Raw genomic sequence first — 16,790 nt, 5'->3', positions numbered from 1 at the left:
ACATAGGTGCCTCCTAGGCTGGTAAGGATTAGGGTTGCAAAATTCTGGGAACTTTTAATAAATTCCCTGTTTTTCCAGAAATCCTGGTTGGAGGATTCCGGATTTCCTGCCTATTCCCTCCTCATTCCGGGATCCTACAACTGGGATTTCAAGAAAACTAGGGACTTTTTTGAAAGTTCCAGTTATTTTGCAACCCTAGTAAGGATAAATAGGTGCCTTGCAGGCTGATAAGGATAACTAGTTGCCTCCCAGGCTGGTGTATAATAAAGGCTCCCCACAGGCTTGTACGGATAAATAGGTGCCTCACATGCTGGTAAGGAACCTAGGTGCCTCCCAGGCTGGTGTATAATAAAATGTTCCTCTCAGGCTGGTGTATAATAAAGGCTCCTTCCAGGCTGATGAGGATAAATAGGTGCCTCGAATAGGTGCTAATGTCTAATTAGTAGCCTTTATCAAAACAAAAACATGGAAAGTTTGTTATAATTTTTGTAGAACAATCATTGCTTTATAAAGATTTCTCCACAATCAAATCAACCTTGTGGATTTCCAAGTGGGTAAAAACAAATCTTCATCAGGATCTTTTCCTTTTGATGTCATCTTAAAGACTCTGCTATAAAGTACAATTACCAACCAGAGAGCAGTTGCTATTATTTACCAGCTTTATAAAACAATTACCAACCAGAGAGCAGTTGCTATTATTTACCAGCTTTATAAAACAATTACCAACCAGAAGAGCAGTTGCTATTATTTACCAGCTTTATAAACACAATACCAACCAGAGAGCAGTTGCTATTATTTACCAGCTTTATAAAACAATTACCAACCAGAGAGCAGTTTCTATTATTTACCAGCTTTATAAAACAATTACCACCAGAGAGCAGTTGCTATTATTACCAGCTTTATTAAAACAATTACCAACCAGAGAGCAGTTGCTATTATTTACCAGCTTTATAAAACAATTACACCAACCAGAGAGCATGTTGCTATTATTTACCAGCTTTTATAAAACAATTACCAACCAGAGAGCAGTTGCTATTATTTACCAGCTTTATAAAACAATTACCAACCAGATAGCAGTTGCTATTATTTACCAGCTTTATAAAACAATTACCAACCAGAGAGCAGTTGCTATTATTTACCAGCTTTATAAAACAATTACCACCGGTGTCCACAAGTGTTTGAAGGATATATTTTAGGTGAACTTGTTAATACTGGCCAGCCGATGGCGGTGTTGGACCGTACATTATTAGTGCTGAGGTGAAGGATTTCCAACATGTTGTTTACTACCTACCTGTGAGTAATTTATCAACTATGGATGAAGCAAAGGGGAAAAGTCCTGTTCTGCTATTGTCATGATGTTTGTTATTTTATTCATATTAATCAACTCGTTTTTTTGTGTATAGGCCAATACTATATTGTTTGGACAAAATTAAAATTAAAATTCCAAAAGCACCAAGTGTATGGCTATTACAGTGCACTGTAGAGAATAACGCATGACTGTAATTTGGCTCCTGTAGGTATGTATGTAATGAGCATGAACTGAACATTATCTCATGTCCATCTCAGAATCACCCCGTATTGCGAAGCAGGTCACGAGGAGGTTCAAGAGCATTAATTCACTCTAATAGGCTTATTCCAAGCCAGGACAGCCAACCTGCTGCTGTTACCTTGTCCTTATACCCACGGCAACATTCTATTTTAATATGTTAAACTAAATTGCGGCGAGAAATGGTAGAAACTTTCGACGATATCTCGAGGGAATAGGTAGCCTGTACCAAATACATATAACCTTAGGATCAAATGTTATAAGTGGGACACATGGGCCTGTTAGATAAACTGTCGGGATGGCTGGGGCTGAAGAAGAAAGAAGTGAACGTGTTGTGTTTGGGACTGGACAACAGCGGGAAAACGACCATCATCAATCAACTCAAACCCAGTAATGTAAGTCCACTGACATGGCCCAACTATAATATAGGCCTACGGTAGGCCATTGACTGATGTATTTGATTGCGCTCTAAATTGTAACTTGTTGATGTGATGTCCTACTGTAGCCGCGCGCGGGCCTGTCAGTGGAAAGAGACAGAGTTTTATATCTTGAGAGTTAGCTGAGACATAGAGATGTTGCTTATGTATAAGAGCTGTGAGTGTCATCGCATCGATTGCACTGCAATCATCCACCGATTGCTTGTTTTCAGCAAAGCTTATTTGGCCCACTCTCAGACGACTGGAAACATGTTAGTCAGGTAAAGGTCAGTACAGCCTATTTCACCCTATTTTACCATTTATTTTGACAAAGTTAAGTTACTGTTTTTTTTGTCTGTGTTTGTTATTGTGTGTGTGTGCGTGTGTGCCTGCGTGTGTCTGTGTCTCTGTCTCTGTGTGTGTATTACAGACCCAGACACAAGACATTGTCCCAACTATTGGCTTCAACATAGAAAAATTCAAGAGTTCAAGGTAGTAATTGACTTCTTATGTAAACTTTGTTTAACTTAGTGAACCAGATGAAAGTAATAAGAATTATATTATTTGATACTTATTATATTGTGTATGTTGATTGGTAACATGTATGTTGTATCTCTACAAAGTTTGTCCTTCACAGTGTTTGACATGTCTGGTCAGAGCAGATACAGAAACCTATGGGAACATTACTACAAGTAAGACTTTACTCCGGCAATGTTTATCTAGAACTGCATTATGTGATACAACATTTTGAGCCAGTGGTGCCTTACCTCTGATCTTAGAGTAATCAAGTATTGCCTGTAGAGCAGTTTTAATGGTTACACAACCCTACCCCCATCTCCAAGTAGTAGTTATTAGTGATGTAGAGATCAGATTCAGTGTTGTTTATCCTGTTTCTTGTTGATTACATCATTTTCTGTTGTGGTGTCCACAGAGAGAGTCACGCCATCATATTTGTCATCGATAGTGGAGATAAATTACGAATGGTCGTTGCCAAAGAGGAGCTGGATACTCTTCTCAATCACCAAGGTCAGAGAATGACAGACAGAGAGAGAGACAGATAGAGAGAGACAGAGAGACAGAGACAGAGAAAAAGGAAGAGGGGGGGCCAGACAGACAGAGAGCCAACTGTTTTTTCACCTGTTCTCCTGCATTCCTGCTCCCTCCAGACATCCGCAGTAGGAGGTTGCCAGTGCTGTTCTTTGCTAATAAGAGTGACCTGAGAGAAGCCATGTCTTTAGTCAAAGTCTCTCAGCTGCTCTGTCTGGAAAACATCAAGGACAAACCCTGGCATATATGGTAAGACACAACTCTATCCTAGTCTCACACACACACACGCACGCACGCACGCACGCACGCACGCACACAACACACACACACACACACACACACAACACACACCACACACACACACACACACACACACACACACACACCACACACACACACACACACACACACACACACACACACACACACACACACACACACACACACACACACACATACACACACAAGAAGGTACAGACACATACACAGTGATATTGGGATAGGTTACTAGCTTCTGTCCATCTGTTTTAGTGCCAGTAATGCTGTAAAAGGAGAGGGTCTACTGGAGGGGGTGGACTGGCTACAAGGTACAGTACTGTGTGTGTGTTGTGTGTGTGTGTGGTGTGTGTGTGTGTGTGTGTGTGTGTGTGTGTGTGTGTGTGTGTGTGTGTGGTGTGTGTGTGTGTGTTGTTGTGTTGTGTGTGTGAATAACTTTTTTGTAATGTAATTTTGACACCAATAGCGAATTATTCTGTTTTGTTCCACCTTACCCATAGAGCAAATTGCACCGTAAGTATCATGTGAGCTCACATTAGTTTATGTCACTGTGGTGGACTTGGTGAAGTACAGATGGATGGATGTTGTTGATGAGTTAGGAACAGGGGAGACTGTATTTAGTCTTAAACACTGCAATTATGGTATAATGTTGCTGTATGGGTAATGATGATTTAACTCCCCTATTCTTAACTCTCTAGTGCCGTACTGTTCTAGGTGTTTTGTGGAACCTCAGGTCTTATGAAATGGCTGTTCGTTGTAACTTTAATCTCATGAAATGTCCATATCTTTATAAACAGATCATATCAAAACAATGAAGACTTGATGAAATAAAATGGATGAAATGCTTATGATGAAGGATCGTAATGGCGAGAAGAGAGAGGCCTCAGTGACTACAACATGGCTCCTCCAACTGGGCGTGTCATTGGTTATCTGATGTCACTATTTATACGGTGCAAGGGAATCCCTTGTTTCCTCTTTCTATTTGTTACTCTGTCATGATGGCTGCTGTATGATACTGTTGTAAAGTGTTGATGTGAAGTGTTGCTGAACAGCTTGTTGCAGTGTAGAGACCACCCTCAGAGATTGTTTCAGTGTTACACCACGTGGTGTGTAACTGTGCTGTCTGAATGTGGAAAGATATGATTCATGTATTCTGTTGTAACATTTTTACCCTCTACATTTCTGAGCTGTACTTAATGCTTGTTTTTCTATGCCATTTAATGTGCTGTGACTGTTTTTGACACATAAACCTAGCAAAAAAAGAAACGTCCTCTCACTGTCAACTGCGTTTATTTTCAGCAAACTTAACGTGTAAATATTTGTATGAACATAAAATTCAACAACTGAGACATAAACTGAACAGGTTCCACAGACATGTGACTAACAGAAATTGAATAATGTGTCCCTGAACAAAGGGGGGGTTCAAAATCAAAAGTAACAGTCAGTATCTGGTGTGGCCGCCAGCTGCATTAAGTACTCTAGTGCATCTCCTCCTCGTGGACTGCACCAGATTTGCCAGTTCTTGCTGTGAGATGTTACCCCACTCCTCCACCAAGGCACCTGCAAGTTCCCAGACATTTCTGGGGGGAATGGCCCTAGCCTTCACCCTCCAATCCAACAGTTCCTAGACGCGCTCAATGAGATTGAGATCCGGGCTCTTCGCTGGCCATGGCAGAACACTGACATTACTGTCTTGCAGGCAATCAGCATTTTTTTTAATCCGTTATTTTATCAGGTAAGTTGACTGAGAACACGTTCTCATTTACAGCAACAACCTGGGGAATAGTTACAGGGGAGAGGAGGGGGATGAAAGAGCCAATTGTAAACTGGGGATTATTAGGTGACCGTGATGGTTTGAGGGCCAGATTGGGAATTTAGCCAGGACACCGGGGTTAACACCCCTACTATTACGATAAGTGCCATGGGATCTTTAATGACCTCAGAGAGTCAGGACACCCGTTTAACGTCCCATCCGAAAGACGGCACCCTACACAGGGGAGAGTCCCCAATCACTGCCCTGGGGCTTTGGGATATTTTTTTTTTTTTTAGACCAGAGGAAAGAGTGCCTCCTACTGGACCTCCAACACCACTTCCAGCAGCATCTGGTCTCCCATCCAGGGACTGACCAGGACCAGCATTGTCATGCTGGAGGGTCATGTCAGGATGAGCCTGCAGGAAGGGTACCACATGAGGGAGGAGGATGTCTTCCCTGTAACGCACAGCGTTAAGATTGCCTGCAATGACAACAAGCTCAGTCCGATGATGCTGTGACACACCACCCCAGACCATGACGGACCCTCCACCTCCAAATCAATCCCACTCCAGAGTACAGGCCTCGGTGTAACGCTCATTCCTTCGACGATAAACGTGAATCCGACCATCACCCCTGGTGAGACAAAACCGCGACTCGTCAGTGAAGAGCACTTTTTGCCAGTCCCGTCTGGTCCAGCAACGGTGGGTTTGTGCCCATAGGCGACTTTGTTGCCGGTGATGTCTGGTGAGGACCTTCCTTACAACAGGCCTACAAATCCTCAGTCCAGCCTGTCAGCCTATTGCGGACAGTCTGAGCACTGATGGAGGGATTGTGTGTTCCTGGTGTAACTCGGGCAGTTGTTGTTGCCATCTTGTACCTGTCCCGCAGGTGTGATGTTCGGATGTACCGATCCTGTGCAGGTGTTGTTACACGTGGTCTGCCACTGCGAGGATGATCAGCTGTCCGTTCTGTCTCCCTGTAGCGCTATCTTAGGCGTCTCACAGTACAGTACGGACATTGCAATTTATTGCCCTGGCCACATCTGCAGTCCTCATGCCTCCTTGCAGCATGCCTAAGACACGTTCACGCAGATGAGCAGGGACCATGGGCATCTTTCTTTTGGTGTTTTTCAGAGTCAGTAGAAAGGCCTCTTTAGTGTCCTAAGTTTTCATAACTGTGACCTTAATTGCCTACCGTCTGTAAGCTGTTAGTGTCTTAACGACCTTTCCACAGGTGCATGTTCATTAATTGTTCATACCCTTTACAATGAAGATCTGTGAAGTTATTTGGATTTTACAAATTATCTTTGAAAGACAGCGTCCTGAAAAGGGGATGGTTTTTTTTGGTGCTGAGATTATTACACCAGTCAGTGCTAAATATATTCCTATATATTGGGATGTTTTAATGAAAACAAATAAAAGGCTTGGTATTTTCTTGATTTGTAGTCTCTTCCTTTTCATCAAAGGGGGTGACAATTTATCTTTCTATTTGCTGGATCGTTATGTTCCTTGAATCTCACATAGTGAGAGGAGATAATAGTGAATCAACACTGCAGACCCCAAAGGCCATTTTAATAATTTATGCAAAAACAGATGAGTTTCAGCTTCCATCAACACAGAAGCATCAAGTACAATGAATGCATCATAACCGTTATACTGTACAAGTTGAACACCTTTATGAAATGCTAATAAATAGTTGCAAACTTCTCTTAATAAATCTATAAATAGAATTAAATACTCCTTTACAGGATACCAATATTTTAAAGCAGTTCATTTACAAAAGTATAAATAAGCTGTATAACAAAAGTATAAAAGTGTAATGATGTGAATACTGTTGACAAAGGGAGAAGAAACCCTTAATTTTCCCTATCGTCTTGGGCTACCTTCACTCCTTTTATATCCCTCTATCTGCTCAAACACAAACCTTCAGATCATCATTTCCCTGACAGTGTCCCTACTCTCTCCTTTTCTTCTATTTCTTATCCCCTCACCCCTTCTTCTATCTCTTATCCCCTCACCCCTTTATCTCTTCAGCCCCTCACTTTCCTTTTTCTTTCCTCAATCCTTCTTGAGGAACATGTAGACTATCTCAGTGTGGAAGTGAGCACTGGCATTCAGGAGGCTCTGGAAGGTCTCCATGTCCTCATGACGGTTACCTGAAAGAGAGGGAGATTACTGACAATACAGACAAAGGCCATATGGCTATCTGGGACCAAACATAGTGAACCACCTGCCCTGCCATGTCCTCACCTGCCATGACAACCTCGTACATCTCCATAGTAACCTCTGAGAACATGTTCTCAACACTCTGGATGAACGACCACCTGTCTGACGGCGACAAGAACACCTGGCACACCTGCTGCACCATCCTCACCGACCAGTTCATACAGTAGCCGTCCTTCTCACACACCTACAATACACACATATGAAACATATGTGTATATTTGACAATAACATCTGCTAAATATGTGTATATTTGATTTGATTTGAATAGCCATCCTTCTCACAACACAGATGTGTACTGACCAGTATGAGGTAGACGAGGAGTCGTGAGATCTCAAAGAGGCGTCCGTTGAGAGCCTTGCTAGCCAGAATACTGTAACACAGACTGTTCCCACACAGGATCAACAGCCTGGCCACGCTCTCTACATGCCACGCCTGGGGGAGCACTGGGGAGACCAGAGAGATGTGATGAGCACAACGAAGACGCTGTGTGCACCTGAATAAAGGTGTGTGTATGTGTGTGTGTTAAGATATGGTAGCCTTTTCGTGCAGTCAACGACGAAAAGTGCCCTCTTTTGCCTCACGGGTGGAATGTTATTAATAGTTTTAATAATTTCATAATTAATAAAGATTATTTTTTAAACGATGAAAATTCAGTGTTTCTATGTCAAACTGTTTTGTTATATTTCAGTCTACTGTGATGTATATAAAGTGTAATATTTGGATCCAAACTCAGCTCTATATCTGACATGGTACAGGTGTCTTCTTTTTTGTAAGCCCATGACCATGTGCGTGAGGTAAATACTTTGTTTCAAAGTAGATTTGTTTAAGGCTACCAAGAATCACTCTGTGTGACCGTGATTTAGCCCACTACAGTAAAAGGTTAAAGTGTGTGTACCTGTGAGTTCCTCCAGTATGGCCAGTACGGTGTCAGTGGTCCAGTCTCTAGCCTCCAGGTCACTGTGGAGCAGGATCACAGCCTTGGCCAAGTCCCACAGAGAACACTGGGCTACTCCTGCACCCAGCTGCTCCTGCCAGCCCAGAGAACCTGGAAAAAATACAGACTGTTATAACACACACACACACACACACACACACACACACACACACACACCACACAACACACCATACCACACACACACACACACACACACACACACACACACACACACAGACTCTACCATAGGCCAGGGTTGGAGGATGTACACACATGCACAAACTCACTGCATACTAACCGTCAGGCAGCCGTGGTCCGTAGAGTATGAACAGTAGCCTGGCCTGTGAGACCATGGGCCAGGACTGGAGGATCCTGGTGAGCCAGAACAGAGTGTCTCTACGGCTGCTCCACGGCTCCAACAGAACCTGACGACAGAACCCACGGATCTGCAGCTCCAACCGCTGACATGCTCCTAGACACAGATGGGAAACATTACACTCTCTCTCTTTCCTCCTCACACCATCTCTCTCTGAATTAGGGACAGACACCCACCTGGCTTTCCAGTGACGACCAACTCGATCTTCCGGGGAAGGTTTGTGAAGTCGCACAGGAAGTTGAAGACCCGGTGACACTCAAGCTCATCCCAGCCCGCAATCAACGTCTGTCAGTCAAACAGTAATGATCTGTTACATATCCTTGTTTAACCTTGTTTTGTCTTGTGCGTTTCATAGGTATTTTTCTTTTGAAACTACTTTAGGGTCTCACCTGCAAGAAAACTCCGTAGCTGGAGAAGAAAGGGCAGCCTGTTGAGGCAGTGCACTGCTCCATCATGAAGCACGGGACCTGAGAGGCAGGGAGAGACAGGCAGTCTATGTAAGTCTATGGACATCTACAACCGGTCTCTCCAACCCTGTTCCTGGAGAGCTGTCGTCCTGTAGGTTTTTGCTCCAACCATAATCTAGCAAACCTGATTCTAATAACTAGCTGGTTGATTAGCTGAATCAGGTTAGTTACACCTGTGGTTGGATTGAAAACCTACTACAGGAGGATAGCTCTCCAGGAACAGGGTTGAAGCACTAATCTACAGTATGTAGGCCTTACAACACTGAACAAAAATATAAACACAACATGTAAAGCGTTGGTGCCATGTGTCATGAGTTGAAATAAAAAATCCCTGAAATTTTTCAAAGGCCTTGTGCTGGGGACAATAAAAGTCTACTTTAAAATGTGAGGAGTATTTCTGTCTTTAATAAAGCCATTTTGTGGCTAAAACTCATTCTAATTAGCTGGGCCTGGGTCCCCAGTGGGTGGGCCTAGCTGCCAAGTGGGTGGACCTATGCCCTCCAAGGCTCACACATGGCTGCACCACTGCCCAGTCATGTGAAATCCATAGATTAAGGCCTAATCCTGGACTTTCTGACGGGCCGCCCCCAGGTGGAAGGGTAGTTAACAACCCATCAGCCACGCTGATCCTCGACACGGGGGCCCCTCAGGGGTGCGTGCTCAGTCCCCTCCTGTACTCCATGTTCACTCATGACTGCATGGCCAGGCACAACTCCAACACCATCATTAAAGGTTTGGCAGATGAACACAGTGGTAAGGCCCTGATCACCGACAACGATGAGACAGCCTATAGGGAGGAGGTCAGAGAACTGACTGTGTGATGCAAGGACAACAACCTCTCCCTCAACGTGATCAAGACGAAGCAGATGATTGCGGACTACAGGAAAAGGAGGACCGAGCACGCACCCATTCTCATCGACGGGGCTATAGTGGAGCAGATTAAGAGCTTCAAGTTCCTTGGCGTCCACATCACCAACAAACTAACATGGTCCAAGCACACCAAGACAGTCGTGAAGAGGGCACGACATAACCTTTTCCCCCTCAGGAGACTGAAAAGATTTGGCATGGGTCCTCAGATCCTCAAAAGGTTTTACAGCTGCACCAGAGAGCATCCTGACGGGTTGCATCACTGCCTGGTATGGCAACTGCTCGGCCTCCGACCACAAGGCACTACAGACGGTAGTGCGTACGGCCAAACTTCCTGCCATCCAGGACCTATATACCAGGCGGTGTCAGAGGAAGGCCCTAAGATTCCAGCCACCCTAGTCATATACTGTTCTCTCTGCTACCACATGGCAAGCGGTACCAGAGTGCCAAGTCTAGGTCCAAGAGGCTTCTAAACAGCTTCTACCCCCAAGCCATAAGACTCCTGAACAGCTAATCAAATAGCTACCCAGACTTTTTGCATATACCCCCCCCTCTTCTACCCTGCTGCTACTCTCTGTTATTATCTATGCATAGTCACTTTAATAACTCTACCTACATGTACAGTATATACTACCTCAATTACCTCAACACCGGTGCCCCCGCACATTGACTCTGTACCGGTACCCCCTGTATATAGCCCCGCTATTGTTATTTACTGCTGCTCTTTAATTATTTGTTATTCTTATCTCTTACTTTTTTGGGGGTATTTTCTTAAAACTGCATTGTTGGTTAAGGGCTTGTAAGTAAGCATTTCATTGTAAGGTCTACTACACCTGTTGTATTCGGCGCATGTGACAAATAACATTTGATTTGATTTTTATTTATTTATTTTAATAAACTGATTTCCTCATATGAACTGTAACTAGGTAAAATATTTTATATTTCACAACCTGTGTTATAATGATTAACTGTTTTAATTTTTATTTTATTTTATGTGTAACAACTCATGCTTTACTACAGTAATTTAACAACGTTGCTAAATATCCTTATCATTAATTTCCATAACCTTATCTATCTCCCTCACCTTTCTCTGTCTTACCTGGGAGAACTTGCTATATATAAACTTCAACCTGTCCTTTGTAGGTAGCAACAGGGTACACCTCTTGAACAACAACCCTGAGACAACAAGCAGAAACAAACAAAAAGGTGACACCATGACTACATCTGTTTCTCAACCCTGAATGAATAAAGACTGACATAACACTTACATGACTAAAAAGCACTTCTAGACACAGTTATCTTGAGGTAGCCTAGAGTTTATTATGAAAAGTACTGTGATTGACTTCATATTCCTGCCTATAGGCTGTACCTACTACCTACCCAGCGCTTTGTAGTGTCCCAGGGTGGCGGGGTCCTCTTTGGGAGGAGGAGAGGAGGGAGAAGAGCAGTGCTGGAGCTTCTGTAGGATCATTCTGTTCCTCCAGGTCTGAGTAGAGATGTGATTCACAATGTAGCGACTGATGGCCTTGGACACCATGCTGAACACACTGATCTCAAGCACTGCAACACACAGAGGCATGTGGGTCATATCACACACACACACACACACACACACACACACACACACACACACACACACACACACACACACACACACACACACACACACACACACACACACACACACACACACACACACAGCTGGCTAGCCTAGTATAAGACATGACTGGAAAGACCGTCATTAGGTCAATGACAATCAACGATACACATTGACAGGCCCGCCAGCCTTCCTTTCCTTCTCTCTCTCTCTCTCTCCCTTCCTCCATTCATTCTTCCTCCATTCATTCATTCATTCATTGTATTTAAACCAGTTAGCTAGTTAGACCTACCAGAGAGTCTGTCCAGGACCATGTCAAAGACCTCTGCAGGCAGCCTCTCGAAGAAGCAGCCACTGGCCATGCCCTGACTCCGGGTCGTGATGGTTCTCACCGGATAGGGCTGGCGATGGGACCGTCGGCGGTGGAACTTCTGGGTCATGGTGAATTTCCTGGTGACTGCCGCCATCGCCACAAAACTGTCCGGCCGCTATTGACCCGAGGATAAACTAGAAATTCAAGGTCATTTGGCAAGAATAATTTATTCATTTCCAAAGAGAACAACATCAAAAAGAGCTGTCAACTTTAAGAGTGAACTACTGTAACTAGCTAACGTTAGCTGTCATTTGCCTGGCTTTACCTTTAGCTTTTGGATGCAAAAACGACTCCAACAATAGCATACACTGAGTAAACTTGTGCGCTGTCTTCATACGTATACTGTTCTTTTTATCATAGACTATAAAGTTAATATTTTAGCTAGCTAGCTGCTGAGAAGAAACGTTCCCTGAGGCTGAGGTAGGACTACAGACAGACTTGCTTGTTTTTGGCGACCCCTCGCGAGTGAAACAGTTCTGCCGCGAAATACTCATCTCGCGCGAAAAAATAACCTTCCCTTCCATCAACATTTTCTGAATGTTTTTGTGCTGACTCAGATTTACTTTTGTAATGTCATGTAAACGTGCGATGTATGATACATTTGCCTATAATCCCCATCCCTCTCATGTAGGCTAGTCTAATGATTAGTCTAACATGACATGAGCAGATGTTTTGAAATGCTGTTTTTAGATCTACTGTAACAGTAGCCTATGAATAAAGCGATTAAAATGTGAAATGTTTAGGCCTTATCTGCATTCAACAGGTGCTTACAATGATCAATCAAATATAAATGTAATATTTGTTGTCCTAGAAGCAGATAATAAACTCCTAATTACAGGCAGAGGCCCAATAGTTCCTAGCCTTTCCTTGAGTTGTGGCCCAGCACAGCTCCCTAATGCATGGAGGATTACTGTGCTTCCCCTAAGGCTATTAACACCTCGGTATTCATATGGCACCTCCCTCTGGAGGAGATACACAGGACACATAATCCTATAAAAGAGACTGACACAGGGCAGGATGGGCTGCAATAGGCTGCTAGAAAAGCTACTGCTAGGCTACTGTATGGAGGAATGACAGCCAGATTGGGAATATAGCCTTGTGTGCCTGTCTTCTATAGCGTCAGTAGACACAGATTTAGTGAATGGGACTAAGAATACAGTGGCAGACTGTCTATCACTGACCAGATCAAGAGCAACCTGCGGATTTGGATGAGCTCACACCACATGGGATCTCCTGTATATCAGGTACTGTACTTATGTGTCACTCTGTTGTCCCATGATAAGAGCATTTTATTTATTTATTTAACTAGGCAAGTCATTTAAGAACAAATTCTTATTTGCAATGAAAAGGCAAAAGGCCTCCTGCCGGGACAGGGCCTGGGATTAAAAAAATAAATACAATATAAATATAGGACAAAACACGCATTACAACAAGAGAAACACAACACTACATGAAGAGAGACCTAAGACAACAACATAACAAGGCAGCAACACATGACAACACAGCATGGTAGAAACACAACATGACAACAACATGGTAGCAGCAAAAAAAACATGGTACAAACATTATTGGGCAAAGTCAACAGCACAAAAGTCAAGAAGGTAGAGACAACAATACATCATACAAAGCAGCCACAACTGTCAGTAAGAGTGTCCATGATTAAGTCTTTGAATGAAGAGATTGAGATAAAACTGTCCAGTTTGAGTGTTTGTTGCAGCTCGTTCCAGTCATTAGCTGCAATGAACTGAAATAAGGAGCGACCCAGGGATGTGTGTACTTTGGGGACCTTTAACAGAATGTGACTGGCAGAACAGGTGTTGTATGTGGAGGATGAGGGCTGCAGTAGATATCTCAGACAGGGGGGAGTGAGGCCTAAGAGGGTTTTATAAATAAGCATTAACCAGTGGGTCTTGCAACGGGTATACAGAGATGACCAGTTTACAGAGGAGTATAGAGTGCAGTGATGTGTCCTATAAGGAGCATTGGTGACGAATCTGATGGCCGAATGGTAAAGAACATCTAGCCGCTCGAGAGCACCCTTACCTTCCGATCTATACATTTATGTCTCCGTAATCTAGCATGGGTAGGATGGTAATCTGAATCAGGGTTAGTTTGGCAGCTGTGGTGAAAGAGGAGCGATTACAATAGAGGAAACCAAGTCTAGATTTAACTTTAGCCTGCAGCTTTGAAATGTGCTGAGAGAAGGACAGTGCACCGTCTAGCCATACTCCCAAGTACTTGTATGAGGTGACTACCTCAAGCTCTAAAACCCTCAGAGGTAGTAATAACACCAGTGGGAAGAGGGGCATTCTTCTTACCAAACCACATGACCTTTGTTCTGGAGGTGTTCAGAACAAGGTTAAGAGTAGAGAAAGCATGTTGGACACTAAGAAAGCTTTGTTGTAGAGCATTTAACACAAAATCCGGGGAGGAGCCAGCTGAGTATAAGAGTGTATCATCTGCATATACATGGATGAGAGAGCTTCCTACTGCCTGAGCTATGTTGTTGATGTAAATTGAGAAGAGCGTGGGGCCTAGGATTGAGCCTTGGGGTACTCCCTTGGTGACAGATAGTGTCTGAGACAGCAGATTTTCTGACTTTATACACTGCACTCTTTGAGAGAGGTAGTTAGCAAACCAGGCCAAAGACCCCTCAACGACACCAATACTCCTTAGCCGGCCCACGAGAATGGAATGGTCTACCATATCAAAAGCTTTGGCCAAGTCAATTAAAATAGCAGCACAATATTGCTTAGAATCCAGGGCAATGATGACATCATTGAGGACCTTTAAGGTTGCAGTGACACATCCATAACCTGAGCGGTAACCAGATTGCATACAAGAGTATACTATAGACATCAATAAAGCCAGTCAGTTGATTATTGACAAGTTTTTCCAACACTTCTGATAAACAGGGCAAAATAGAAACAGGCCTATAACAGTTAGGATCAACTTGATCTCCCCTTTTTTCGCCAAATGCAATTCTTGAGGTGGAGTAACTCTGCAAGTTCACGGTCGAACCAGGGGCTGAACCTGTTTTTAATTCTGATTTTCTTTATGGGGGCGTGTTTGTTAACAATACCACTGAAAATATCAAAAAAGAAGGTCCAAGCATCTTCGACAGAGGGGATCAAGCTGATTCTATACCATTTTCAGAGGCCAGTTCATGAAGGAAGGCTTGCAAATTAAAGTTTTTTAGCAAGCGTCTATGACAAATCAGACCAGGTCATTTCACTGAGCAGCCATTACGAACACAGGCTGTAAAACAGTGATCACTAAGTTCATTACTGAAAACACCAGACTGATACCTATCAGGATTATTTGTGAGGATAACATCAAGGAGAGTAGCCTTTTCTGGGTGTTTGGAGTCATACCTTGTGGGATTGGTGATAATCTGGGAAATATTTAGGGAGTCCCATTGCTTTAGGACTTGGTCAGGTGGTTTAAGCATGTCCCAGTTTAGGTCACCTAGCAGTACAAATTCAGACTTATTGTAAGTGGCCAGGAGAGAGCTTAGGGTAGGTAGGGTACATGCCGATGCTGATGGAGGACGATAGCACCCAGCAACAGTCAACAAAGAGCTATTTGAAAGTTTAATGCTTAAAACCAGCAAATCAAATTGTTTGGGGACAGACATGGAGACAACCGAGCACTGAATGTGATCCTTGGTAAAGATTGCCACTCCACCACCTTTGGAAGATCTGTTTTGACGAAAAAGCTTATAACCAGAAAGGTTAACATCAGTATTCAAAACACTCTTCCTTAACCACGTCTCAGTAATGACCAGCTAAGGCATGATCATTTATAATACCGTCATTATCTGCTATTGTCTTCTTGAAATACTCTAAGATTAGATACTGCACTGTCATCAAACATTTTTAATTTTGATCTGTTGTTTACATCTTCCTTTTTGTTGTTGACAGATCCCCATATTGACTGATGAGGAGGAGGAGGACCATGCAGTGTGATGATGCCCTCCCTCTTCCCCTGGGGCAGGAACTATGTTTGCATCTAACCCTGATAGAGCTGAAGTAAGCTACACCAGACCGAGCCACACTGCGTCACATTACTGACAGACGGTTGTCACCTCCCTGACAGGACAATAAGAATACACACATACCCATACACTGCCCCCACTTGGACACTGAAGCAGAGGCGACACTGGTGATATAGGGAAAGAGAGAGCAAGAGAGAGCAAGCAAACAGAGAGCTGGTCTGGTCTGGGTTATGGCGTGCAGCATTGACAAGCCTGTTAACTATAGAGAGTCATATAAATGCTTTATAACATGGGTCTGTGAATCTGCATAGAACACGTAAACATAGACTGCCAGCCGCTTCCCGCCTCCTGCAGCATTGGACAGCACCCATGTCACAGGTAAGAAGGAAAGAGGAGGGTGTATGTGTTGAGTAAATCACTTTGTTGGGGTTCTTATTTTGTAGCTTTGTATAATATGTGCTACGTGCACGGAAAAATAAAGTTTGAACTCACGTGAGCAGTAGCCAACAACATGTTCATCTGTTGTTCTATTGTGTGGGTGTCTCCTCCCTTACAGAATCAATCATTAAACACAAAGAGCATTCTGTTCCCAGTGTCCCAGTGAGGAATGGAACTGCTGTGCTTTGATAGAGTATAGAAATAGTATAATGGTGACGGTTTTGTTTCAAGATTGGTGGTAGATGAATGAAAACTGGAAAGTGGAGTAGAAAGTGAAACATCATAGTATTGACGTCAACTTTAATCCCTCTGAATGAGGCAAAGGAGAACTGTAGTATGATAGGCCTATATGTATAAAGCAGAATAGCAATGGCATGTGGTTTAGTTCTGAGGTGTTCATTCTATTTTGGATCAGCCATGTCTGGAGCCTGCAGGTCTCCTGTCTGTCACTGTCCAGAGTTTGTGTGTGTGTGCGTGT

At 43.4% G+C, this 16,790-nt stretch overlaps 2 protein-coding genes across 7 annotated transcripts; one reads left to right on the top strand and one right to left on the bottom strand.

Moving 5' to 3' along the window:
- Window positions 1–1,616: 1,616 nt before the first annotated feature.
- On the top strand, window positions 1,617–4,645 carry LOC111978257 (ADP-ribosylation factor-like protein 6). 6 transcript variants are annotated; one of them, XM_070448442.1, is made up of 9 exons: window positions 1,634–1,941; window positions 2,196–2,249; window positions 2,393–2,454; window positions 2,586–2,654; window positions 2,894–2,988; window positions 3,129–3,258; window positions 3,541–3,596; window positions 3,786–3,798; window positions 4,083–4,645. In XM_070448442.1, exons 1-9 carry the CDS (start codon window positions 1,819–1,821, stop codon window positions 4,114–4,116), a joined length of 636 nt encoding a protein of 211 aa, XP_070304543.1. In that variant the 5' UTR covers window positions 1,634–1,818; the 3' UTR covers window positions 4,117–4,645. The 6 variants fall into 6 exon arrangements, with proteins under 6 accessions (XP_070304562.1, XP_023864006.1, XP_070304543.1 ...); XM_070448443.1 differs by having other exon boundaries at window positions 1,649–1,941; window positions 2,196–2,243; XM_070448461.1 differs by lacking the exon at window positions 2,196–2,249 and having other exon boundaries at window positions 1,617–1,941.
- Window positions 4,646–7,095: 2,450 nt separating this feature from the next.
- On the bottom strand, window positions 7,096–11,986 carry LOC111971550 (F-box only protein 47). Its single transcript, XM_023998378.1, has 10 exons — window positions 11,797–11,986; window positions 11,288–11,467; window positions 11,007–11,083; window positions 8,963–9,040; window positions 8,750–8,858; window positions 8,496–8,669; window positions 8,159–8,308; window positions 7,564–7,706; window positions 7,288–7,447; window positions 7,096–7,193 (listed from the first exon to the last, which is right to left on the bottom strand). The coding sequence occupies exons 1-10, from the start codon at window positions 11,969–11,971 to the stop codon at window positions 7,096–7,098; spliced, it is 1,344 nt and encodes a 447-aa protein (XP_023854146.1). The 5' UTR covers window positions 11,972–11,986.
- Between the last annotated feature and the right edge of the window lie 4,804 nt (window positions 11,987–16,790).

This window comes from Salvelinus sp. IW2-2015, linkage group LG2, assembly GCF_002910315.2.
Source record: "Salvelinus sp. IW2-2015 linkage group LG2, ASM291031v2, whole genome shotgun sequence".
Lineage (NCBI taxonomy): Eukaryota > Metazoa > Chordata > Actinopteri > Salmoniformes > Salmonidae > Salvelinus > Salvelinus sp. IW2-2015.
The sequence above is the reverse complement of the archived record's forward strand: the minus strand, read 5'-3'. Positions and strand labels throughout refer to the sequence as shown.